This window comes from Poecilia reticulata, linkage group LG19 (assembly GCF_000633615.1).
Source record: "Poecilia reticulata strain Guanapo linkage group LG19, Guppy_female_1.0+MT, whole genome shotgun sequence".
NCBI lineage: Eukaryota > Metazoa > Chordata > Actinopteri > Cyprinodontiformes > Poeciliidae > Poecilia > Poecilia reticulata.
In genome coordinates this window covers 22,799,770-22,827,190 of record NC_024349.1, presented here as the reverse complement: position 1 = coordinate 22,827,190, position 27,421 = coordinate 22,799,770, and the positions used below count along the sequence as shown (strand labels likewise).

General features: G+C 39.2%; 1 protein-coding gene across 5 annotated transcripts in view; it reads right to left on the bottom strand.

Moving 5' to 3' along the window:
• Positions 1 to 763: 763 nt before the first annotated feature.
• The window catches only part of itga3b (integrin, alpha 3b), a 38,532-nt gene continuing 11,874 nt past the window's right edge, over positions 764 to 27,421 (bottom strand). The window contains exons 2-26 of one of the 5 annotated variants that reach the window (XM_008437844.2): positions 21,793 to 21,920; positions 19,448 to 19,530; positions 18,560 to 18,797; positions 18,372 to 18,470; positions 17,706 to 17,910; positions 16,477 to 16,670; positions 16,153 to 16,241; positions 15,922 to 16,058; positions 14,812 to 14,898; positions 14,658 to 14,725; positions 14,408 to 14,550; positions 12,089 to 12,226; positions 11,902 to 11,999; positions 11,651 to 11,819; positions 11,383 to 11,457; positions 9,829 to 9,908; positions 9,625 to 9,702; positions 8,442 to 8,544; positions 8,007 to 8,180; positions 6,445 to 6,582; positions 4,645 to 4,758; positions 4,454 to 4,552; positions 4,253 to 4,378; positions 3,510 to 3,666; positions 2,162 to 2,250 (exon numbers count right to left, since the gene is read on the bottom strand). In XM_008437844.2, the coding sequence (XP_008436066.1) occupies positions 3,556 to 3,666; positions 4,253 to 4,378; positions 4,454 to 4,552; positions 4,645 to 4,758; positions 6,445 to 6,582; positions 8,007 to 8,180; positions 8,442 to 8,544; positions 9,625 to 9,702; positions 9,829 to 9,908; positions 11,383 to 11,457; positions 11,651 to 11,819; positions 11,902 to 11,999; positions 12,089 to 12,226; positions 14,408 to 14,550; positions 14,658 to 14,725; positions 14,812 to 14,898; positions 15,922 to 16,058; positions 16,153 to 16,241; positions 16,477 to 16,670; positions 17,706 to 17,910; positions 18,372 to 18,470; positions 18,560 to 18,797; positions 19,448 to 19,530; positions 21,793 to 21,920 (2,974 nt within the window). In that variant the 3' untranslated portion in view covers positions 2,162 to 2,250; positions 3,510 to 3,555. Of the gene's footprint in view, positions 3,667 to 4,252; positions 4,379 to 4,453; positions 4,553 to 4,644; positions 4,759 to 6,444; positions 6,583 to 8,006; positions 8,181 to 8,441; positions 8,545 to 9,624; positions 9,703 to 9,828; positions 9,909 to 11,382; positions 11,458 to 11,650; positions 11,820 to 11,901; positions 12,000 to 12,088; positions 12,227 to 14,407; positions 14,551 to 14,657; positions 14,726 to 14,811; positions 14,899 to 15,921; positions 16,059 to 16,152; positions 16,242 to 16,476; positions 16,671 to 17,705; positions 17,911 to 18,371; positions 18,471 to 18,559; positions 18,798 to 19,447; positions 19,531 to 19,979; positions 20,014 to 21,792; positions 21,921 to 27,421 lie in introns of those variants that run through there. The other 4 variants (XR_536372.2, XM_017301707.1, XM_017301708.1 and 1 more) reach the window with 4 other exon arrangements.

The window sequence follows — 27,421 nt, the reverse complement described above, 5'->3', positions numbered from 1 at the left end:
GCTTAGCATAGCGACAAGCTTCTAGAAATGTCAAAAGTAAACTGTTTGCACAGATAGCTTGGATAAACAGAAGGCTTATCCAAGATCACTTTTAAATAAATGGATGTGGCGCTTTAGCAAAGTATTAATTTAAGGGTGTGCACAGTTAGAAAACCAGAGTGAATCATCTTATTTTTTTATTTATTTTTTTTAGCAATGTATTTATCAAATAAATTGTACAATATATGGGTAATATTTATATTTTGGCATTTAACTGCCAGAACTAGGCAGGAGCAGTAACTTTCACATAATAGCGACACATAATATAGTGAGAAAGTTTCTAATTTTTGTATATAAAATACGCTCCTCTGACAGTTTACGACTTCTTAAAAAGCATAAAGGGTTCTCTCTGAATCCTTCTTCTCACCATTTCTTCTAGATATTTAAACATCCCAAGAGGTATTTACTGTGAACGCCTTTCTTTTTTAGACTAGAAGATATGAGATTTATATCAAAATCAACATAAGATTAATATCTCATTAAAATGAGAACGATTTCTTGTTTTGAACCTCAAGATGCTGCTCCCAAATTTATTCCCATCTCTGGCAGTTAGACATTAAAGGTGAAAAATTAATTCAGAAATTTTATCGTAGTCTAACTTTTCCAAGGGACATTTTATCACAGATAAAAACCATTGTCTATTTGTCCTGTGCCGCAGTTGAAATTCATGGTTCCAGTGTTGGTCAACAGTTTCATATGGAAAAACGAGAGCAAAAGCCAGAAACGTGCTTTCATTCGTCAATTTAACTTGTTATTATGTACAATTTCATCCACACCCTTACAATCAAATAGCATTTCCAGTGTTCAGACTCCCCGTTTGAGATGCATAAGATATCAACATAGCATCTGTTTATTGTGTTAGCTCAGCATGGTGCAATAAATTAACAATCAAGTGTAATCTGCCGATTTACCCTGATGTGGAAATTATGAGGGACAATTAAAATGTGAGTGATATAAGCAATATAAAACCAGAAATATAACAAAAATTATCCTGCATCTGACGATTATCAGACTTTGTGATCCTTTTCAAACAAAGACAGTCAACAACTCATAACGGAGTGGATATTGTCAAAATATAAAATCTAGATCTCCAAGACCTGTTTGGAGGTTGTATAAAAGAAAACAATAACAATGCACAAAAGTACGGAGCCTCCTAAGGGACATAAGGGACGTTTTTTCTTATGTGTTACCTCGTAAAAGTATTGCATTCCCTCAGATTGTGTGTTCCCTCACAATAAATACACCCAATTTAAATTTGTATATAAGAACACCTTTAAAGATCCTGAGTGAAAACGAATTCATATGTTCTAAACTCTTTGGTATAAAAAATTGGTTGAAAATTGATCTAAAATCAAGACTGCACATGAAAACGACTATCAGATGCTAGTAACACCCCGTGATTACTCAAAATTAGTCAAAAGTCTGGATGTATTTTTTTCTTTCCATTATGACAGAAAGTTTTTGTTTAAAGTAAAAATGGAAACCTGGCGCATTAATCTGAAAAAGAAAAAAAAAGATATAAAACTTTAGATAATTAATTTCAGTATTCAGGATGCCTCATGATCTGACCACTAAATACACTAAAAACTTATTGTGTGTGAATGCAATACCTCTGCAAGGTAACACACAAAAAAAAACATTTTCCCCCATGTCCTTTAGGGGGCTTCACACAAAGACATGTTGAGAGACTGAGGAAAAAAAAAACATATTTAAAATAGATAAAAAGTTACATGCAGATTTAACACATTAATACCTAAAAACACAACAAAAGTTTACCTCTGGATGCAACATGGATTTCAGTGTACAACACTGCATTCAACAAAAAATACTTAACAAATTACAATCTCTCCAAATGTTCAGCATATTGCACAGAAAAAGTTCAGGAAATGGAATACTAATTGAAAAAAACAAAATAAAACAGGAAATGCACCGTCCACAGTAGGTCCATGCACTTAAGTCCCTGCAGCCGAGTCAGACCCAGTAAGGCCCAGTCAGGCCCGGTAAGGCCCAGTGTTCTCTGTGGCAGTGAGGGGTTCAAAGGCATCAGTAGTAGCAATGCTGCATTTCTGTCCAGCTGGTCATCCAGTACTTTTTCTGTGGCTCCTCTGGCTGAAATCCCAGATTGAACTGATAGCGTTCAGCTCTGCGAATTCTCACGCCACGGTGCTTTGGCATTACCCGGTAGTAGATGGCTCGCTTGAAGAACCCAAGCTAGCAAGACGGAGGAAAAGCAGCAGAAATATAAATACACTTAGAAAAGGCTGTAAAGATGAGCAGAAACGACAGGAGAGACGGGATTAACGACAGAGGAGATTACGGATTACAAAGCTGCGGAAAAACAGGTTGTTAGCAGCGACGGCCTACTGGAGAAGAAGGAGAGAAAAGAGAAGAACAGGACCCAGAGTCAAGAGGGAAGTCTATTTAATCTGCCTGAAAGAAAGTTGGAAGATTTAGTAGTTAGAATAGCTAGAAGCTGAGGGGACAGGCAGCTCAGTGGGGAAAGGAGCCTCACCTGAGATTATTAGAACTACAGTGCCTTGCAAAAGTATTCACAACTCAAGAACGTTTTTACATTTTGTCCCCTTAAAACCACAAACATGTCTTGTTCAGATTTGTTATGACCAACACACAGGGGCACATAATTGAGAAGTGAAAGGGAAATAATTCATGGTGTTCAATGATTATATGTTCTACTTTTGTAAATTACAAATCCAAAAAGTATGTTTCCAATTGGTAGTCTGCCAGCTTTACTCTAATACCCCTAAATGAGAACCAGTGAAGATTGGAGTTGTTCTGGCATGCAGTGTTTTCCCCAGAAAACTTGCTAAGTTTTTAATATTTAGTTTTTAATTATTAAAGCACCAATACAGTCCCAGGATTTGCAGAGGTTAGCAACCAGAAACACCTGCAAATAGCTGAAATCTGTGAGGACCTGAGACTAATGACACTTACCCGTTCATTTTAGAAGTTAAAGCACCAGACATGCCTTAGCATGCATTAATAAAGCAAAAACCGTCTTAGCATCACAGCAGACGCTAGCATCATCCTCTCTCCGCTCTCTCTGGTTCAACCAATCAGTGACCAGGTTACTCAAGCTGGAGTTGAAGAGAAGATGGATGGAGCTGTTAGAGGGTCCAAAAGACCAAAAGTGAAGACTCACCTTCCAGCAAGTCTGAACATACAGTCAGAGCTGGATGGGAGTGGTTCAAATCAAAGCCTACTCATGGTAGAATGGCATAGTCAAAGTCAAGGCCTAAATCAATTTGAGAATCTATTGGAAGAATTGAAAATGTATCATATTTTTCCTTTCACCTCACAATTTTACTCAACTTTATGTTGGTTTATTAATTCTAAAATTCCAAAACATTGTTTGTGGTTGTTGTTTACCAAAATGTAAAAAAAAAAAGGGGTTTTATTCTGTCTGCCCAGCACTGTAACAAAGCAAGATCAGTTCTGAGGGGTGTCTTTACCCAAAGGCCCCATTGGTGAGTGCTGTCGGGAAAACACATGGAGGCCTTAGTAGTCCTCAATCATCTTTTCTGTCTCTGAGGGCTGGATCTTCATCTCAGCCTTCTGGGCTTTGGCCTCATACATCTCCCTCCTGCTAGCCCTCTGGAAGAACCCACACTGTTTGGGGGGTAGAACAGGGGCAGCGGTTACAGGAGGAAGGTTAGAACAATGATCAGTCAAATGAATCTGTTACGGTTGGTAGTCCATTTGGTCAGAACTCATTTCCAGTGAACTGTTCGCTTCTCAATGAAATATCATAGAACGTAAGAACATCCGAGTCTAAAACATCGTCATCTACTGACTTAAAAGTATGGCTGCTAAATCATGTGATTCTTATGACTAATTAGACTTCAGACTTTGTTGTCACTGCACAAAGACACAACAGTGTCAATGAAATGTCGTTGCTTGGCTACCGGAGTACACAGAAAAAAACAAAAACAAAAAAACTAGAAGTGTGCCTATAAATAGGTATAGATATATAAAAGCTTTACTGGTGCAGGTAAGAGAAAAAAATGAATAAATAACAATCTGGTATATTATGTGATGTGCTTTGTCCCTTTTGAAATAAATAGGCAACAACAATAGTGTCATAACATAACATAACATAACATAACATAACATAACATAACATAACATAACATAACATAACATAACATAACATGGAACTTTGTAGAGTGTCATTTAAAACCCAGAGTCGTCTCACCTTCCACATGATAAGGATGATGATTCCTAGAAGCAAAAGTCCTGCTACAGCTGCAGAGATGATGATCCACAGCGGGAGCTCGTAGGGTATCTCCACACTTTCCTCTGGCTCTATATACACTGTGAGCTACAAGAAATGATACAAACAAATGATAAAACTTCTGTAATCGACAGTGTCATTGTCGTCATCATCAACACGTACAGGCAGATCGATAGTGTCCATCTTGATGGTTGGTTTATCCGTGATGAGCTTCAGTGTGGCACGAACTTTGACTCGAACGTTCAGAGCATTGGGATAGTCCTGCAATTGCAAAAAAAAAACCCCAACAATCTCTAAACATCAAAGATGTAGCATGTGGAAAGGTTTGGGCGAATCTGGCCGGGTCAGCGGACCTCCAGCATGGTGCTGTTCCACAAACGAGAGCGGACTCGAATCTTGGCCGTCCTGGACATGTTGAGCAGAGGGCAGGTGAACTTCACGCATCTCGCCGTCCCCACGGAGCAGTCCTTCAGGACAGAGGGAGGACAAAGCTTTTTCACAACAACACAAACGTAACAACATATTTTTTAAATGCAGAATTTAATAAGAATCATTCAAAACTTTTGTTTTTCAGTACAAAAACTGAAGCTCTAAGATTACATTTTTTTTGCTTTTTATAAAAAGTAATATTTTTTACTTTATGCTAATGAGAAATATGTGCATGAATCACATTGTGTATCACAGTTAAAAACTACTTTGATTTGATTGATAAAATAATATTGAGGGACAATTGGTAAATTAAAGGTTGTGTTTTTGTGGCCCTCTAGAGTCTAGAGAGAGACATGGATAGCTACGGTGGGCCGGGTATGAGCCTTGAGTTTGACATGTGTCATGCAAGTCGGTCTGTTGAGATCATGGGCCCTGGGGACTTTCAGCACGTCAGATTCAAGCAAGGTTGAGGGCACCATTGTCAACATGTTATTATCTGAATCAGATTCTGCTGAGTAAGGCATTTTGCAGATCGGACGGACTCTGGAACATCATGCGGTGCCTCTGCGCGTGAGAGGGAAGTGTTAAGTGTTTGTAAACATCCGGGTCGACATCTGCACCGACTTTGAAATTGATTAAAAACACATTGGATCAGCACCAACAGACGAGACGGCGTACTTTAAGTGGAATTTTAGAAAATAAGTTCTGCTTCTTTGTTCGTAAAACCCAAGAAACATATTTTCCAGCTGTATCCATAGTTGTGAGAGGCTCATTGTGTTTTCACCCCACTGGAACTTAGAGAAGGTCTAGATAAGGACCCTTATCTAACCCTCTTTCAGGGTTTAAAAGGTTTTGAAGGTCCCAGCCAGTAACGTTGGATCCCAGAAACTTTGTGATAGCTGAAGTAAAGTGACTCTCCTGCTGTGTTTCCATTACAGACGTGCGCAAAACTTTGTCTATATTCTGTTAATGTCAGTAAAGCACAATTTCACAATTGCTGTGTTTCCAATCAGCAAGAAACGCAATTAAAAATCGCACATGAATAAGTTTGTTCACGTGTCATTAAAAAATGTCAGACCAACATCCTCCTACTACTTTCTGTCATCTTCTTCTTTGTGGTTTGCGCCAGTATTAACATCCGGTTGTTGATCATGTGACTCGTGTGCAGAAAAAGTGTTTCCATTGCAACTTTGATACAATTTTGATTGGCTGATAGATGATGAGTGCTAGCACCATGGCTGAATTATGAATATATCTCATGTAACTGCTTACATCCATCATTGGTATGATTGTTGATGACTGTTCACATGAACAAACTTATTCACATGTGATTTTGCTCGTTTTTCTTATTTAATGGAAACACTGCGATTGTGAAAGCCGTTTACGCACATTTGTAGGCACAGCTAGTGTCTTTTATACTTGGCTTCTGTCTCCCCATCAGTCGGTTCAGACTCGTCATTAGAAGAATGAACAGCTGAGTGTTCATTTGCATACTTTGAGTATCACCATCTGTTCTGTTGAAGTCCGGATGAAATGAATTTTTATTGCCTATATAATTTAAAGACACCCATTCTGAAAGGCCAAGCTACCCACATGGCAATAAAACGCTACACTGCCTCTAATAAATTAATTGTGTTTATTTAAGTTTTTAAATATATTCTCTATTCTTAATAATCTGTTGAATAGATGAGGGTAAATGAAGAAACCTGCCACTGATCGCTTACCAAAACGTAGCTTTTCCGAGAAGGGTGCAGGGTGATTGCCGCCTGTGGCTCAACGACATGGAGTTGAATCTTTTCTTCCATGTCGTTTTCGTCAGTCTGCCGTTTGGACCTGGCTTGGCTGGGTCGGCTCTCTGACAACTGGAAGTCGTTCCAGGGAGAAGGGTGGATGAAAGAAAGCAGGAAAGCAGAGACATTACATCAGAGTGCTGCTGGTAATTACTGGTGGTGATAAAAACAGGACCATTCATGACAATTCATCTCAGAATAGCAGCATCATTTCCACTGCCTATATGTCGGCTGCAGACACTGTGAGCTTCTATTTGGGGATTTCTTTGGTCGGTATGTGGTGACACAGTTTGTGTTTTTTTTTCCCCCTAAGAGTATTTCTGAACAGAGGTTTGGCTCTGAGACCATTTTAACACCACTCACCACTAACATTTAGACTTCTTCAGTTCACTGCAGTTCTAAAAACATTGTTGTGTATGAGTGGGCAGAGCCAAGTAGGCTAAATTTACCTGGAGGTCTTAAGCTAGTTAAACACTTATGTACTTTTTAGCTACATATAAAAGATGAAAATAAAAACATATTTTGAAGACAAAAGTAAACTTTTCATTTTCTTGTATAGCACCATTTTATTAGCCTCATTGCATTATGTTTACGTTTACTTTAGCATGCAACCAAAGGTTAGCATGCTAAAGGGAGAACCATGCTAATATCAGTGTGGTTGTAACATTTGGAAATTAGCCTGGTGGTGATAGCATGATGGAGGACGTTTAGGACTAAGGCACCCCATCAAATCTTACAGGGGAAGAATATGAGCAGTAGTGCTGTTTGTGCCATGTTGGTACCTTTCCTTACAGATCTTCATTATTTTTATTTTGTAGCTTTGAGGTTTTCTTTAGGTCTGTTTGTTGGGCACGTTAATGATTAGTGTTTTCCTACCGGTTGCACCAATCTGCCATGCCTTCTCGGTTTCCCCCCCACCCCCCCGAAAAAACTTCCTCTGTACATTTAAGTCAGCATGGTGCTTATGTTTGAGTTTTTTCACTAAAACATTTTTAAAATGTTGTGAAAACTATCAGCAGTTAGCTGAAACTATTATCTATGTAACTGTCTATGATATGACAGGTACCCCTTAAGAGGAGGCTAATAGTTTTCTACCAAAGTCTTTCCAGGTTCTGCGTCTGTTACTCCCTTCTTTTTCTGTACCTTTCCTGCCTGAACACGGTAAATAAAGGTCACAAAGTCCTCACAAACACACCCAACAAACAATATTCCTGTGTAATCCGCCAATAACCACTGGTCTTATATGGGAAGATACTTTTGTGGATTGGGCAAGTTGGAGAGGAAGAGGACCGCTGGGATCACTTTGCATAATAACAACAACCTGAGAAAATTTGCTTTGAGTAGCCAAAAATGATTATTTTGGTTTGTACTAAAAATATATTTTTGGTTACTTTTCTTAGCTTAGCTGTCACCGGAAGATCAGTCAAAACTCAAAAGATATCAACAGATTCATGAAATTACTTAGTATTTAAACCAAAGCCATAACAGAACCTCACAGTCAGGTTAAGAGGGTTGATCACTCCGGCGGGGATGCAGTCCATTTCTGATTCTCCATTAACAACAATCTTTGTCAGGTACAGCAGCCACTTGCCATTGGGGACTTCAAAAGGCCAATCAAACTCTACGGCAAGGATCCCCATATCTCCCAGAGGCTCGTCATGCATATTCACCTGGTGGCAAAAGTTTCCAGGATTACAAAAACAATATTCAAAACATCGAGCAGATGCAGTTCGGCTAAAAAAAGAAGAGTTAAACGCTGAAGCATCCACCCCTGGACATGCTTACACCACAAGACAAGGCTCAATTAAAATTCTCTTTCCCACACAATATAAATTTATTTTTTTACTTCAAAGTCAGGGTGTGGATGAGGAAACTGTGGGTGAAAAGCATACATATTATAGATATAATATACAGTTGAGGAGGTGACTCACATTCAAGGTGAACTCCACCAGACTGCCGGCGTCACTGGTGTTGTGCATAGCATACTCTCCCTTCACTGTCCCTCCAAATTTAGTTTTCTCCTCAAAGTCCTCCCTGAACAAGTCAAAGAAAAATTTTACACAGTGTACAGGGAGTGTTGTTAACTACAGTTTCTTTGTTCAGCTCTGTACTGTAAATTACCTTTAACCTTTTGACACTACAACCAGAAACTACAGTATATTTTACTAAAATTTTATGAACGCTATGGGTGAACTGCAGTGGTGGGCACTCCTTTACTAATTCGCTAATGGCCTAGCTTTTTGTTTTGAACTTTACCATTTTTGCTAACTCTGAAAACATTTAGCGCACTTAGCTTCCCCTCCAATAATTTTTCTGAATAAATTAAAGCTCTAATATACTTGGCTTTTTTGTAAACTTTCATGTGACTAAATTTGGACATCTCAGTTGAAGTTTTGGTTATTGACAATAGTTCATCAGGAAACAGTTTAAACTGATATCCTGTGCTCTTCCTAACTGAAGCCCTTCTATGGTGAGCTAGGCAAAATCTGCGACAGAGTTAACAATATTCACTTATTATACAACTGAAAAAAAAAACAAAAAGAGGAAAGTTCTGTTACAAAGAACAGTGTTCTGAAGTGAAAATGCATAAGTGGGTATGTAATCACAAATTTGACCCTGTTGAGGGTCAAATTTGACAAATGGTGGGTATCTACCTGGTTGAATTTAGCACTTCAGAATTACCTTCCACTAACTAACATGTTGGTATAGTGCTTTAGCGCCAGCAATGTTTATGATTAGTGCTTTAGGGTTAGCATAGCTAACCTTTTACTTCGCTCTGCTAAGAAGCCAACTAAAGAATTAGTGGAGCTAACCTAATATTTGCTAATCGGGTGACCTTTGATGCTTTTCACTGGATTTTATTTAGAGGTAAGAGGGAGCTGGATAAAATTCACACCAGATTATTATTTACAAAAGACCTTTGAAAACCATTGGTCATTTTTCACTACTGAACAATGACCTACAGCCTTTTTTTTCTGTAGTTATAAAATCCCAACAAAATACCTTGAAGTTTGTGGTTGTGATGTGATAAAATGTTGAAAGGTTAACAGCATATTTATAGCTTTGCAAGGCACTGTTTATGCACATAACGAGCTGTGAGGAGACCACACTCACGGGAAAAAGGAGGGTTTAATGATGCTTTCAATCTGCAGGGCTGCCGTGGCCGGCCTCAGGTCACTCTGCTCACTAAGACTGAACAGATCAACGGCATTACAACACAAAGGAACCAGAATCAGAAGCAGCTACTGAAGACCATGAGCGTCTTACAGCCTTCAGTGAACACCAGAGCATTTAGATGCTGCTGCATTGAGACCTTACGTTGACAGCATCAGTTGAATCTCTATGGCTGTCGTGTACAGATCGATGCCCGAAGTCTCGAATAAAAGCTGCAGCGACACCTGAAATGACAGAAAATATATTAGATGTGCCGCAAAAAGGGCTTACCTCCTGAAAAGATTTCTCCAGATTTAGCTGTTTTGTCTCATTTTAATCGCAGAGTTTAATGTTGGACCAAAAATCAAACTTTGACTTAGTTTGTTTTTTTTTATTTTTATGCCTTTCAGATGCGATGATTGATTGTGTGTTTTGGGTAATAGTTCTTACTGTTACCCAAAATAGTAAGCTTGTATTATGGAAAACCATCTTTTTGCATCATGTTATGTTATCCCCCTCATCTTCATACCAACTGCACTGTAAAACACTTAGGAGTCCTCAACTGAGGCCTGCAGAAAGGTTATTACAGCTAACTAAAACAGACAAAATAACACAAACTGAAATTGAGAAGACATTTTTGTTTACTGAAATAAATAATAAATAAATAAAAATGGTAATTAATGGGGAAATACTATAATGATTGTGTGTTTATAGAACTAAAACACTGAAATTAGTGATCTAATATCCTTCGTTTTTGTGTTTATGAATCTATTTATTGGCCTTTTAAATCAATGTGAAATCCTTTTTTTCCCCACCCACACAGTTTAGATCAGCTGTTGTCAAATTACAGTATTCTTCTATACTCCTCTGGCGGCTACGAGCGATGAAACTCCAGGATCACTTCTGGCACAACAATAATTGAATACATTTTTTTGAAAATGTTATATTCTGTTGAATTCTCATTGCCCCATCGATGTATAGATAACCACAATACAATACTTTGATCTGTTTGAATTCTACACATAAAATGAATTATAGTATGAAAAAACTAAAACTACAAGTAATAAAAACAAAAAAATGTTTTAACTAACAGTAAATAATGAAAACTAGCAAAAATAATCTAAAAACTAATTAAAATGAATTAGACAAACAAAAAGTCATCAAAATAAAACCAAACTATAATGGAAAATTCAAAACTATCATAACCCTGGACTGCGGTGCTTTCGATGTGGCTCTTGGTTTTTTGTGGCCTCCTGATTGATTGCAGTAATGTTGGTACGCAGGCTGTTCTTCAGAAGGTTCAACATTGTTCCATGTTTTCTTCATTTATGGATGATTTCTGTTTCCTGCTGCAGCCCCAAAGCCTCAGAAGCGCCGCTGTAACCCTTCTCCACTGATAGATGGCAGGGACTTTGTTTTTCATCTCTTCTCTAATGTCTCTAGATCAGACAATGACGTGATACTTTTTGAGAGCTTTTAGCTGATGTCAGGAAGGTTTTATTTAGGGAATATCTTTGTTACTAGCCAGTGAAACTGAACAAAAAGTAAGGACAGGCGACAATTCCTGTAGGTCCAGGATGATATGGACTTCAATTAATGATTTCTTTTTGTTTAACTGTATAAAATGTTTAAATATGACAAAAAGTGAAAATGAGGTACTGTCAGACTAACTTTGCTTACTAGAAAGTTAGTCTGAAAAAAAAAAGATTAAAAATGTACCTTTTCTTTGGCCTTTAGTGGATTCCCCAGCTCACACATGACTGTCACATCAAAGCGGCATTCTACGTCAGGGTTCTGCTCAGACCATGGTCGAAAACAAAAAAAAAAGAAAGTATGACTCAGAGACTTTAGGTGACTCTATTTGTTCTTGTTTCATTTTTTCTTTTACATCCCTGTAATTTAAAAGGGAAAAAAAAACATTTTAAACAGCAATTACGGATCCCTCATGCAAGCTTCCCAGAGCTCTACTGCCCCCTGGTGGACTTACGTCAGATCTGACGCCAGAGTACTGTATTGCGTTGGGGATGGAGACGTTGAGCATGGCCAGGTGGGCGTCCTCCGCCGCCTTTCCAGACGAGTCAAAGTTTGTAACCACCACCAGCAGCTTGATTCTTTTCAAACTCTTGTCGAACTGGAGCACCTGAACGAGCTTCTTCCTGAACACGAGCAACACGAGAACATTAGTCTTAAAGAGACGATGAGTTCTAATAGGATTTTTTGGTTCAGTTTTTTGTCTACCTGGGGACCAAGGTTCCGTTATCGTGAGCAAACTCTGCAGACAGCTGCAGGTTACTGGTGCATTTATTGTCTACGCCACACGCCTTCTGAAAGTTTATCTGCAGGGCAGGAGAGCATTTTAGTCACACCGCACAGCTAACTTATAAGGTTGGGGATAAAAGGTCACATGAGTGATGTTGTTCTGTACCTCAGTTCGTTGGGTGAGTTTCTGCTCTGGGCTTTTAGTGGGGAAAAGATCCTCAATGCTTCTGGGATTGCCATCGTGTTCCGGTAACGTTACGTTGAGGGAAAAGACCACCGGTTCCAGCTTGTCCTTCACACGGTCCTGTCAATTAACCCATGTGTTATTTCATTCTTACAGCTGTAACTTTTATTTTTAAAAACTCCATATTTGGAGTGACAGTTTATGAGACAGATGACACTGAGTTTCAAAAAAAAATTTTTTTTTGTTTTTTGTTATGTTTTTTTTTAAAACGGCATTAGGACTATTTTGTACCACTGAATCCGAAAATCCATCCATTTTTCTCAACCAGGTCAGGTTTTTATTCTAATTTGATTTAGACAAATCTGATCTTCTGACTAAATTGATGACATTTTTGTGACATTATCAGTTCGTTTCCGTTAATATTTCTCATCCAAAAAAGTTTTTCTGTTTTCTACCAGAGTGTATTAATTAAATGTTACAAACTTGGACTTCAGTAAATTGAATAATAAACACCGATAATGGTAAGTTCATGTGAATTGAACATTACGTCTTCATTGTGTAAAATTCTCCGTCTCCTTTCTGTCCTGATAGAATCTCTCCTCCTGCTCATCACTCATTGATCAGATTCTCAGGAAACTGATCCAGATGTGAGAACAAGTCATGAATTTTGATGCTCATGTTGCTCCATAGTTCAGAAAGTTGACCTGATTGAGCAAAACTAACGCGATTTGTGGATTCAGCTCATCAATATGACCCTAAAACAGTTGCAAAACCTCCTGATAATTTTTTGGCGGTTGACCAGTGCAAATCTGTGAACATATTGATCTCCTCCACCTCTTCACTGAGCTTCTGTGGCCATCTGGAGAAATGAAACCCTCCAGGTCAAAAATGACCCATCAGAGCCAGGAGGAGGGTCCTAGCACTGTCAATCAACTTTATGCACTCGCTGCTAAATGTGCCGATGGTGGAGAAACAACTTATAGTTACAGGAAAACCGTTTATCCACTATCATCAGTGGCCATAACCGTGGATAGCATTCACTACAGGCTATGCTAGCTGCAGCGTAGCAGGGAGCAAATGGATAAAGGGTGAGAGGATGGGATGAGAAGTGCCACACGGAAGTTGATTGACAGCTCTAGGTCCCGCCTCCTGGCTCTCATTGGTCGTTTCTTGTTAGCACTGGGAAAAGACAGAGGATCTCAATTTGTTCAAAGATTTTGTCATGTTGTAGTGACAGTTCTAACAATTATGCAAAAAAAAAAATCATGCAGCTTTCATGATTTAAATGATAACTCATAAGAATTCGACAGAATTGTTTTAAAGTTACATCGCCTTGTCAAAGTATTGACTTATTTTAAACATTTTGTCATGTTAACGACCTTCAGTGCATTTTGTTGGGATTTTATGTAACCGGATCAACACAAAAGAAGGCATAGTTTGGAAGTAGAAAAAAATTTGACATGACTGTGAAAAATTTTACTGATAGAAACCTAAAAACTGTCGTACATTTGGAATCAGCTCTCCTGAGTTAGTACTTTGTAGAAATCCCTTTTCTGCAGTTACAGCTTTAAGTCTCCTGCTGTAGTCATACTCCTGGAAGATGAAAGCCTTTTTTCCCACACCCTTCATATTCAGGTTTTCTAAAGAAAAACATCCACAAAGCATGATGCTGTCACCGCCATGTCTCAACATGGGTACTGTGTGTTCTGGGTACGGCTGGGAGAGATGGCTGAAAAATGCATCTCAATATAAGCTTTCCTGAGAGTCAATATCAGTAATTATTGATTAGTTGTTTGTTTTAGTTATTTGAAATAATTAGCAGTAATCTACCTCATAAAATTCCAATCAAACACAAAAACGTTTATGCCTGTAATTAGGGATGCACGATGTATCGGCACCAACATCAGCACCACCGATGTGATTTTATCGGTTGATATCGACCGATAAAAATGGGTCAATATCAACAGCCGATATTTATTTCCATTTAATTGGCATTTATGTCTAGAGGGGGAGTTTGGTCATGTGGTATGTGAAAGTGATGCAGCAAAGGATCGTGGGTAGTTTAACTGAAGCAGACAAGCACTGGTGAAGTAAGCGTTGTGGTAGTTTTCTTGAAGCAACATTAATATCGGATATTGATATCGACTCAGGTTTTCACATCGGTGCGTCAACATCATCAAAATGTGAAAATAAATAAATAAATCCTGTATGCAAAGCTCTGTAAATAACTGACAACTACAAGTCCAAAAACATTCAAATAATGTATTTATGTAAAACATGCAATCATTGTGGTATCCTTACCTCAACACTTAGTTTTAGGACGCGACAGACGGGACTAGAAGACGGCTGGGTCAGAGTTATGGTGAATTTATTGACACCGTTTTGGAATTGGACTCGAGGTTTTTTACTGAATAGCGTGTCGGCTTCAACCTCGCAAGGAATATCTTTTGCGACAAAAAGACAGACAAAAAAATCAACAAGCTGTTCCTGAAGACATCTTTTCTTAAAGCTTTTTATATAAAGTTGCAGATTGTGTGTGAGAACGTCTTACTGATGTTTTTCTTAAAGTTTTTGTTTCCGTTGCTTAGCGTGAACGACAGGCACGCCTTCACCGAGATGCTTTAAAAGTATAGCAGTCATACTATATGTTAAAATCATACTGTGTAGGTTTGTTTCATAATTTGATATTTCAGGAGAGGCGTTACCATGGATTAGCTGCAGGACAATTCTTAGGATCCACTATCTTGGGCTCAGCAGTGAAGTCTATGGTCAGGTGAATGACAGGGCGAGCTCTGAAAGGAAACACACAAAAGCCGCCATGTTTTTCTCACTGACCGTTCCTGTTTTAGGTCAGTCAGAAAAACATTTCAATTTGTTAAAATTCAGAATAGTGAAAGTGAGACTTTCTTTTTATTCTTCTTAGGATTTGGTAGAATGCGCTTAGGAATCTACATATTTGGATCCAAGCTAAATATTTAGTTAACAAGCTAAATATTTAGCTTTAGACAAAATCCAGAGTTCCAAACTAAATATTTAGTTAACAAGTGAAATATTAAATATTTAGCTACCTAAATTTTTAATCTGTAAGCTAATTAGGGCTTGCTAACTATTTAGCAAGTGTTACAGATAGTAAGGTAAATATTTAATTAGCAAGTTAAATGTGTACCTGGCTAACTACTTAATTTATTAACCCATATATTTAGCTTACCAACCTAATATTTAGCTATAAACACAATATTTAGATAGCTTGCAAAATGTTTAGTGTGAAGCTAAATATTTAGCTCCAACCTAAATACTTAATTAGCAACCTAAATATTTAGCTTCAAACCAAATATTTAATTAACCATCCATCCATCCATCCATCCATCCATCCATCCATCCATCCATCCATCCATCCATCCATCCATCCATCCATCCATCCATCCATCCATCCATNCATCCATCCATCCATCCATCCATCCATCCATCCATCCATCCATCCATCCATCCATCCATCCATCCATCCATCCATCCATCCATCCTCTTTACACCTTTGTCCCTTAGTGGGGTCGGGAGGGTTGCTGGTGCCTATTATTTAATTAACTATTTGTCTCCAAACTAAATATTTAACTAGCAAGCTAAGTATTCAGCTTGCTAACTAAATACTCAGCTTGAAACTGTGATGTTTATAAATGAACGAATAACATGGTGAAAATATGAATCTGAAAAATGAACCGCCATTTTTTTTCCTTCAGCCAAGCTAAATAACCCAACTTAGTTTTTTGACAGTGCAACTTCACAAATGGCACCACATAGATATGCCTTTGTTGTTCTACCTTAGAAGAGCTACACGCTCATCCAGTGAGCCAACTAAGATGTCCGGGTAGCCGTTGTTGTCAGTGTCCATGCCTGCATTTATGGAGTAACCAAAGGTTTGGAAGTTGCCATTGACCACTGACGTTCCCTCAATTATCTGTAGAGGGCAACAGAGACACATGGCTTTAATCACAATGCCTTAACTAAAAAGCTCCAAGCGTACTGTATACAGTAACCAGGACTGATGTTACCTGACTGGGCTGCTGGGAGACTCCAGTTTTACTTCCCATCCAGATATAGAGCCGTCCTGTCCCATGAAAAGGAGCTCCTACTGCAAAGTCTACAGAAGGAAGGGAGAGATACCTCAAGGAAGCAATACCAACCAAAAACAACCGAGAAATAAAAAGCAGGGATGTCTATGAAAAAAATATATTTCACTATTTCTGACCAGGATAGAATTCCTGCAATGAGTTTTTCTAGTGCAGTGAACTAAAAAAAAACACGAATAATCCTTAAGCTAAGCTTTAGAAGTGATCGAAACAAATGTAATACAAATTATATTTTGAAGGTCACACCTTGAAATCCGTCCTGATTGACATCGCCGATGGCAGCGACTGCAGTGCCAAACCCGGAGAAAGCTTCACCGGTCAGCTTCATGGTGCAGGTACTCTGGAAAGATCCGTTCTCATTCATGAAAACGTACACCGCTCCTCCGCTCAACGCATTGCGGTCGAAGTAAAACGGAGCCCCAACAATCAGGTCGTTCCAGCTGGGATGGGGAAAAAAAGACACAAAAACAAAACAAAATGAAACATCAGAAAAAGATTGAAATATTTTCAAAACCTTTTTCAAATGACAAAGTTCAGTGTAGTTTTTCGGGGACTTTATATGACGGACAAGGAAAAGTAGAGCAGGATTGTGAAGGAGAACGAAACTGATTTGTAATTAACAGACAAGAATAAAAAATGTGTGGCACATGTTTACATTGAAGCTCTAGTTTGTTCAACTCAAACCTGTCTGCTCCCATCTGTCACACCAGCTGTTCCCCAGGGCCCCGTCCTGTGATCCCAAGTCTTTATCATTTACCCACTTCCTTTGAAGTATTTTGTTTTTCCAGAAATTATACATTTTGTTTCACTGCTATGGATGACACCCAGCTCTATCTGTCCTGTCAGTCAAACTCCACAGGAACCACCCTCTTCCCTAACCTCCTGGTCATCTGAAACACCATCCTGATTCACCTCTGACTTCCTCAAACTGAAGAGCGACAAAACTGAGATCGTACTTGTAGGAGCCAAACCTGTATTATCCAAAACTGAGAGTTCCTCCCCTTCATTTGATGGTTCTACACTCTGGTCCTCCCCTCAGATTAAGAGTCTGGTGATTCTCCTCTCAAATCAACAATGTTACCAACAATGTCTTTTTTTTTTCTTAGAGCAAATGAATCGTCGTCTTAATATGAGACAGATAATCTGTAAAAAGACCAACCTCCTCCACCTCCTGCCTGAGCTGCTATTGCAGTCTGACAAATTGCACCAAAAACAACCAATCAGAGCCAGGAGGCGGGTCTTAGTGATGTAAATAATACCCATGTACTCACTGCTGAGTATCCTAATGGTGGAGAAACAGCTTACCATTACAGGAAAACATGGTGATAGTTTCAGCAAATATGTAAAAAAAAAAAACAAACATGTTTTTATGAAAGTGGCATTTTGCAGCCTTAAGGCATTGGACATACTGGGTGGAAAACTGATGAACGTAAAAATGAACAGTTAGAATCCCCACAGACTGAGCTCAGACATACCCATCATTGTTGAGGTCAGTGGCAGCCAGGCTGCTCCCAAAGTAGGAGCCCACTTGTTCTCCCAGGATGGTGTGGGTGATCTGGATTTTGTCCTGAATCTGTTCTCCCAACATCACGGAGCCCTTGGATTCATCCCTGGGGGACCCCGTCACAACAGTGTTGTGGTGACTACTCAGCAGTTTTTGCTCCTCGAGAACTGAATAACCTGGAAAAACAAAGCAGGTGTTTCATTCACACCAATCATAAATAAAAACAGTAAAACTTGCACAGTTTGACATTCCGGCAATACACTTGCTTAAGGGAAAAACGGCAATTTCAAAAAAGCTACGTTTTTAAAAAGTTTTGGCACTAGGATGAGGTGGCTCTTTTGGCTGTATCAAATAGGTTCATTTCACAAAATGGGAATGAAAAATGTTTTTTCCCCGAAACCTAAGTCACATGATCAACAACCGGATGTTACTGCCGCAAACCACAAGGGAGAAAACAACAGGAAGAGATTGGAGGATGATGGCACGGCATCAACAAAACATTTTCATGTGTGATTTTAATTGTATTTGTTATTTAACAGAAACACCGAAATTGCAAAATAATGCTTTTATATTAGTGAAATATTGACACAGTTTTGTGAACCTTTGTAATGAAAATGACGAGAGAATAAGAACTCACCAATATAGATGTTGTTTTTTTTGTCATCCTTTATTGTTCTCTGAATACTGGTCCCATAGTTGTCTGGATTTGGATCTCTCCAGGTTAAATGGACGTTCCCTTTAAAGCAAAGCAAACAGACAATTACAAGACAGGAAAATGGTTTGGTTTCCAGACTGAAGCTCAGCCAGCAGCTCCCAGCTCCCCACCTTTCCAGTTATTGCTTCCCGTGGCGCCGAGGACGACATCGGTCTCAGTTATACCACCGGAGATGCCCAGGTTGCACATTCCCTCCTTCTTGTGGTCGTCTCCAGGGTTGCAGCGCTCATAGCTATCAGTTTGCCAGAGATCGTTGTTGTCAAGCGTCAGATCGTTGCTCCTTACGAAGCATTTTCCGATCATCCGCCTCTGGCCTGTGCTGATCTTCACATAACGATGCCCACAAGCCTGCAAACAGGAAGCCATGGTTTTAAAGCTAGCGGTGTCATAAAACATACCGTATATGTGACATACCGTATATAGATCAATTCAAAAAATTTGAATGTTACTGAAAAAGGGAATTTATGTCAGTAACTCCATCAGCCAGGGAAACGCATCGCATCTTTACGTAACTAGGCAAAGGCTGATGTTTTAACTGTTCCTCTTAGTCATGGTCATTTTATGCTAACGGCTAATGAAAACCCATTTAAAATTAGAAGATTAAATCAGACCAACAGAAAAACTATCTTTAAAAATAACAATCATCTTTTGTGTGTCATCAAAATGATGTTTCATACATATTTAATGGTTGTTTTATGAGACTCATCATGACTTATTTCTAATTTACTGAATCATTTTCCTTCCTCTTTTCTCTGCTTTGACTTTTATTGTCTGCAAGGACGTAATTGTTTTTCACAGTGGTACAAGTGAAAGGTCTGTGCAGAACCGCTGCTCTCTGAATTGTCCTCAGTAAACAGACACTTGATGTAACATCCATTTTATGTCACTGGTGACACCAGAGGTTGACCTGAGCTGTGATACCAGTGACCTCACTGGTGTCACTGAAATGCCTGATGTTGTTGGCGCTGATTAGTGGAGTGAACAGGGAGTCATCTCACCAGCACACGTCCCTCCTTCAGGCTCCGCTGGGTGGCCACCGTCACGCCCAGCCACATGCCCTCCACTATCTCCGACGGCTTGGCTGTGAATTTGTCACATGGGTTCAGAGTTAGTCTTATTTTGAATCGCCAGCAAAATAGTTCTGAGTACGAGACACAAAGACAGCCTGTTTGATTCTCGGTCTCTGAGAGACTTCAAAGAAAAGTTCCTGAGATAAATCTTCCACGTCAGGGCATTGGGTCAGTGGGGAACTCTCCCTCCACCTTTTCGTTCACAAAATCAAGAGTTTCACAATTTTTCCCACCCTACGCTGTTTCTATAAAACACATGTAATTAAGCATTTTTATATATTTTTTATAACTTGACTTTCTAGGAATTTACAAATCCATGATTTTCTGCTTCCCTGCAGTCTGACTACAACACCTCCACTGCTCAAAAGGGGGAAGACGAGAGAAACATGTCTGTCAGGTAAGAAAGATTTGTGTTTGTATTCATGAGTCAGGAATTCGCTACAAGTAAATAGTTACTCACTAAAAATTCCCCATCCATCCATTTTCTTCACGCCCGTGTCCCTTAGTGGGGTCAGGAGGTTGCTGGTGCCTATCTCTAGCTAACGTTCCGGGCGAGAGGCAGGGTACACTCTGGACAGGTCGCCAGTCTGTCMCAGGGCAACACAGAGACAGACAGGACACACAACCATGCACACACACACACACACACACACCTAGGGGCAATTTGGAGAAACCAACTAACCTGACAGTCATCTTTTTGGACAGTGGGAGGAATCTGGAGAACTCTGAGAAAACCCAGCATGCACAGGGAGAACATGCAAACTCCATGCAGAAAGATCGGGGCCAGGAATCGAACCCAGAACCTTCTTGCTACAAGGCAACAGCTCTACCAACTGCACCACTGCGCAACCCCTAAAATTTTTTGAATGCGTTAAAATCTATGTGACTATTTCGTTGAAAACGTCCTGGCCGTAAATAAAACATTAAAATAGCTGGAATTTTCTTTGACAAGCTTAGACAGGGATCCAAGTTTCTCTTGGTAGAAAATAATGTTTAAAACCTTCTGTTAGCTAACTGCTTCTAAGGGAAAATGGAAGTGATGTAAGCTTCTTCTGTCACAAGTAAAAAATAAATAAATAAAAAATACGGTGAATTTTCTACTAAACAGAAAATGTGCCATCGTTGGGTCCTTCAGCAGGATAATGACCCAAAACAGGATCGAATCTAAACAGTAAGAGCTCACAAGAACCAAACTCCACCTGCTTCCATGTTCTTGGACGGCTGTGTTCAGAACTTTGAACCATTTAAAAACTAAATTTCCCAAAGAGAAAATCAGATCAGATCACTTCAGTCAGCTGCAAGATTTGAATAAACAGCCAGCATGCTTCTGGAGATATTCAGTCAGAGGAACACGGATCCAAACTGTGATTAGCCTTTAAGCCACATTCATGCCCCGATACACATTAACCGCAAAAATGTGCTTTGACTGGAGCAGCTGACGTCCTAACCTGAACATTAAAATATATGCAGCTCCAGAAATTTTATATCCTGGAGCGTAAAAAGCAAGATTAATAAACCTGAGTGCTGGAAATTCATTTGATCTGCCAAACAGAAAGTAAAGGCCTGGACGTAGGAAAGCAGGACTCATTATAAATGAGATTTCTGGGGTTTTTTTTGTATTCTTAGGTAATCACAACAGGCTCTGCTGATGGGGAGAAGATGTATCACACCTGAGCATGACCCTCCCCCTGGCTCTGATTGGTTGTTTTTAGTTGCCGCTTGGAAGAGGCGGAGCAACTCAGTTTTTTTCCACAGATTGTTTCACAACGCTGTGAAAGTTTCAACAAATATGTAAAAAAAAAAAAAAAGATTTTTCGTAAAAGTTACAGAGCAGCTTCAAGTGCACTTGTGTTGTCTGTTATGAAAGTTTGTTTGATCATCTGAAACATTAAATGTTTTCATGGCACAGTAAAGGCTTTGGGTCGTTTTTCATTGTGTTGCACTTTCTAGAGCAAAGCTCATCTTTACAAATCCATCTCCATAAAAATCCCAAACAAACACTGAACTGAAACAATGTTTTGTTTTTAGAAGCCTATGTCCATCACAGGAGAACTAAACAAGAATTTAGTATCAAAACTAATGAAAAAGTTCAGAGAAACCAGTTGATGGATCTGGAAATACACATGAAATGGATCATTTTGACCACTAGGTGGCTCTGCAGGAAAAAAAGAAAAACTAAACTAAAATAAAAACCTGAAGAATTTGATATGTTTTCCTTTGTCGCGTCACATGTGAGCAGGTAATCCTGTCACGCAGCTGAGCATCATGCTTACTTGATGTGACCAGATCCATCCTGGTGCAGTCTGTGCGGTCTTCGCTGATTGGACAGGCGTACACGGCGCCCGTTTCGTTGACATTTGGAAGAGAATTGGCTTTTTCTTTGGGTGCTCCTACGAGAAGCCTGGAGGGACACACAGACAGAGGGACAAGCAACACTTCAGACCGCGTTTGTGGGATGTTTGTTAGGTGAGACATAGTCTAGAAAAAGATGATGGAAAATGATCTGACAGATTATTGTTGAGGTCTAAGCAGAGTTCTGATGCAGCTTAAAGGAAACGGAGTGACACCTGAGACGCTTGAGAGTTCCTTCACCATAACAAGCTCACAGAAAAGGTCATTTCAGTTTGCGTGACCTTTTAAATACAAAAAGAAAAGAGAGTGAAGCGGTCAGAGCAAGTCTAGGCGTCAAACACACACCCACACACACACACACATGCACACACACACACACACATTCACAAGTGGACACTCCCTACACCAGAACCTTTTAACACAGCAGTGAACTTTGAAGTAGAGTAATTGCTTGTCTGCCAGGGTTCACACACTGTTTATCGTAAGCACAAGATTTATTCGTTGCACTTTGTAGGTGAAAGGTGTGTGTAATCTTGTTTACAGAGAGCTAGTGAGAAGGATGTGATCTGAGAGCAGAAACGATGCTAAGTGGTGTAGCTTTACCTTCTGTTCATGTTTGTTCTTTTAACAAAATTAGAATCACTCATTGCTGGTTCTTCTAGTCTAAAGTGTTGAGTTTTGTGATATTTCATAGATCACAGCAGGGTTTTTCTGGATTGTTTTAGTCCAGGTTTGACTCGTTCTTCCCTAGAACTAAATGCACTAAATGCACTGAAAATGACCCTGTTCTGAGTTTTAATAGAACAAAATAAATGTTTCGTGGTTCACAAAAGTCTCAAACGAGTTAAGATGTAACTTGTCCATTTATTGTATTTTTTGTGCTTTTCTCAAACTATGCTGGTCCCAATGTCAAACACAATGGATAGCATTTTTTCCATCCTAAATCTCATCATAAATCTCTAACTATTTCAAATAATTAGTGTTCAGTGTAGAATGAATCAATAAGTATCTTACACTTTAAACTGGAAACGATTAAATGTAAAAGAAAAAAAACTAATTATTAATCCTTTATACCTCTACCAGGAACCTCCAATCAAATGCTAACTTTAGCGCTATTAGCGGCTTATGGTTAGCCAGCCATAGCATTCACTAAAAAAGGGACCAGTGAGGAAACAGCCACTCCTGTAATTTAGCCTCTTCTGATGTTTTTATTTGTTTATTCTTTTAAACCTGCTGGTGCCTCTTTACCTTGTCCTTTACACACCACTTTTAAATATCAGTCTGTCACTCCTGGCACCATCACCTTTTCATCCCCACACTTCTCTAAACACAACAACAGTGGCAAAATATGATAAGCTAACATGCGTAGCAGTAGCCTAGCCTGCTAAAAAACCAGTCACTTGGCAGACAACAATTCTAAAACAGTCTAGAAATATTGACAACATCATTCACAACTTCTCCTGTTTGCTGATTGGCCTGGTAGAAATTCTACTGCAGGAATCCATGTGAATGGGAGAAATCCCAGACTGAGCAGTAAGCAAGATTTAAATGGTCAGGCTAGCGGTAGCCTACAAACAATGTGTGATAAAATGTCAACTGATTTGTACATAAAATGTACACAACATGAAACATAAACTAAAAGTATAAAAATTCCTAAGAAATCTGGGAGGATAAAGATTTTTTTTAAACTAGACCTCAATCTGAGAGTTCTGCCACATTTTAGGAACCTAATAAAAGCTGTGGTTTGTTTGTGGTGTTGGATCCTCCCTGTGATCTCAGCTGGTCATGTGACCGGGTTTGCAAAATAACCCAAACTGGGATGTTTTGGAATGCAGTGATAAAGTGCCCCCATATAAACTTAGAATCTTATCAAGAGAGCATCACAAGAGGCGAGACAATTTCCCTTTGACTTATCAACTACATATGAGCTTCAGATTAGGTTTTACCTGTCTGCTTCTGACTGATCTGATATGTTGGCAGGACACAGCTTAACATGTGTGGTAGGTGATTACACCTCGCTCATTAAACAATACAGATCCAGGTCAAACGCTAACACTATTTTTAGATTCACAGCACCAATTTTAAGATTGTTGAGATCCAAGACAAAATCTTCTTCCTTTTTGCAGTTGATTCCTCAGAGGTTTAAAGCATCAACAGACAGAAATGTTTCTTGAAGCAAACACGTTCTTTTTATTTGCATTTTAATGCAAGCTGCGTTTAGGAAGAGTAAACTTCTGTGCTTCTTCTGTTGGCTTTTTCTTTCACCAGGAAGCAGAACAAATGTATCAAAACACCACAATCCAAGGTTAGTGACTTCTGTGGGAAAGAGCGAGTGGAGGAACACCTGGAGGCCAGGCGGCGGACTTGGTTCTAACCAAACAGGAATCCTGAGTGGAGCACCAATCACCCAGGCTTTAGGGACTCCGATAATCTCAGATGGAGGAAAGCAGGTTGCAGCAACTAATCATATTAATCCCAAAGAAAGGGTTTTTGTTTACACTGCACACACTGTGTTTTATTCTGACATTCATTGTTGTTTCCTATCCTTTAGAATTTTGAAAATTAATTCAAAATTCTGATTAATTAATTCAGTATATTTGAATTACTTCCTTGTGTGACATTCTGTTTCTCAGAGACAGGTGTGTGTTAGATGGTAGCCTTGTTTCGACTGGTGACTAAAATTGCAACATTTGTCACATTTTTGCCTGGTGTGGTTCTCTTTCGCACTGGACTGAGTGAAGCCGTTTGACAAACCACTTCACTCCCTCACCTTTGGGGGCGCTGCAGGAAGAACCACTGAAGGAAACAACCTGAAAACACCTGAAGAAGACACTGAGCTGAGTTTATGAAATGTAAACAAAAATGAAACAGAATAAGAATTTAGCGGCTGTATTTCTCTTTTGTCTTTGTCAAAAGACTCATCTCCAGCTAATGCCAAACTTGAGTTTGTTTTGGTTGGATTTACCCAGAATGCCCTGCACTGTCCTCTGTTTCCTGTTCTATTTTAGAAAAAATCCTGCCAATTTTCTTTGTTAAAGCAATAAAAATTCACAAAGTAAAGGAAAAAGCTTTTCAGGCTTATGATTCCACTCGTGTACCTGAAGGCTTGACCTCATGTTTTGTCCTGCAGAAACCTTCCTAAAGATGACTAACCGATGGCTGACTTGTCCATGACAGATCATCTCATTTCCTGTCCCACCTCAACAATGCGTTCTCTCCTTCTGCTCATCACCTCCTCATAAACAGCCTCAGTGAGGCGAAGGGCAACTGGCAGCTGCATTCCACCTCCTCCTCTGACATGTTGAAATTTGCCCCCGCTGGCGAACAAGTGATCTGAACGACTGGCTAAACCAAACATTTGCCATGGCAAACACTGGCAGCTAAACCTGGAGCCGCATTCCTGTCAGCCGCAGCAGAGAGAAAAATCACACGACAGACGGACCGCTGCTGTACGGTCACATCAACTTCCTTAAGCTAAACAAGCAGAGGTCAGTTTATCTGCATAACAAGGTCTGGTTGGTTGGATAATCCTAACCTTTAGTGGAGATAAACTGTTTCCTAAACGTGAAATGTGCTTTTCCATTCCTGATTACTCACAAAACAATGAGAACAGAATATCTGCCTTAAGGATAACAGCAAGGTTTTAGGTTAGCCATTTTTCTAAGGATCACAAATTCTCAACTTTCATTTTCTCTTTGTTCCACTTTAAGACGTTTTTGTTTTAAAGGGCCCTTTTTATACAAAATTGGCTTTTTTTCTTATTTACATCATGTTAGAATGTTATTATTTCATCAAAAACACACCTGGAGTGTTGCCTTGATTCTTTCATGCATGTTTGAGCAATCCTTTAATCTCCATGGCAACCATTCAGCTGTGTAAAACACCTGGGTGGACATAGCTCCGCCTTTGAGAACAAAGTTCCTCCTTCTGAGCTGCAGTTTCCAAGTGTCTGCCTCACAGAGCAGAGCAGCCCTCCTCCACAACTCCCACACTCAGCTCCTTCAGACTAGCCAGCAGCAATTAGCAAATTCCAGAGAGAACTGCTCATCAGCTGAGCTCATTAGAAGCTACTTTTCAGAGCAATACTGGTAAAAACAATGTTAAAGGGTTAATAGAGGAGTCATGTTGTGATGACTTCCTGAAGGCGGAATTTCAGAAAGAATGGGAGCTTCTTAAAGTGACAGTGGCCCAATTTCAAGGTGTGAAATTACAAAGTAAAATTTCTTTTAAGTCACATTTAAATGAAGAAAAGTAAAATTAACTTTTCTTCATTTAAGAAAAGTTGTTAAATGAAGAACTTTTCCAGTTCTTCATCTATGTTTCTTATTAACAACTGAAGGTTACATAGTTACTTGATTATGTTATAAAATGGCATTATGTGCCTGGAAAACACATAACACCGCCCCTTTAAGAAACATGGCTCGCATGCAGTAATTTTCCCCTTTTTTTCAAACGTTGTCTCATATATCATGAGTCGAAGCAAATTAAAAATTAAATACAAAAAACAAAAAAACAACTTAGTGACAAATGACAAAAAGAGAAACACAAATGAAGGAAGTAAACGCAAGACTGAACAGAGCATGAAACTTTGAGCTCCTGGTTTATTGTTTAACTCTTATTTATGAAGCTGGATCATTATAGCTGCTGTTAGTGTGCCGTGCACAAGTAAAGCAGCCACACGGGACGGTGATTAACTTTCAGATAATGTTTAGGGCAACGTGTTTTTCAGAGGGTGTGACTCCTGACCCGAAGGAGAAGAAAACCTACAGAAACTCAAATCCTTTTTATTTCATTGTCAGTCATGACAGAGGCAGCAATCAATCAAATGACAATTTTTGCAGTTCTTCTATTGTTCAGATAATCCCAGTCCCACTAGAGTCCTATAGAGAGACACACCAGATCGTACATTTTTTTCTGGAATAATCCTGTCATGATTTCATTTTGCCACAAAGTGGATATGTTTCTACTGGCTTTGCACATCTAGAGACTGATATACCCGATCAGTCGTCTTTGCAAAATAGCCCAGATTCAATCAGAATGGATAAAAAGTGTCAGCAAACATCAGGTTTTACGTATCTCTGACTGAGCCGTTTTAACACATGACTGTGTTTTAATCTAAACTAATCTTTCTTGTGGTGGGTCCAAACACCGAGTTTCTGGATTTTATCAAGGCAAGAAAAAAAATTGCAAAGAACAACAGCAAAACCTGCGGAGTCTATTTACACCCCTTGGCGATCATGTCCTGACAACCATCGTTTCCCACCAAAGAAGAAAACACGAAAAGTTTGTTTATGTCAGCTGATTAAATACGGTGAAGCTCAGGCAGGACGCAGACTGTAATATTATGGTCTTTAGACAAAAAATGTGCAACCGCTTTGGAATCATCACACATCCAACCAAGTATCAATAAAAATTCTCCTAACATTGACCTCTACTGATCTCTGTGAGCCAAAGAAAACCATAGACGTTAGCAGCAGGGGTGAAAGTAGCTTTGAATTCTTGGGGGTACTATGTGTGTCTATATGCATACACACACACACACACATATAT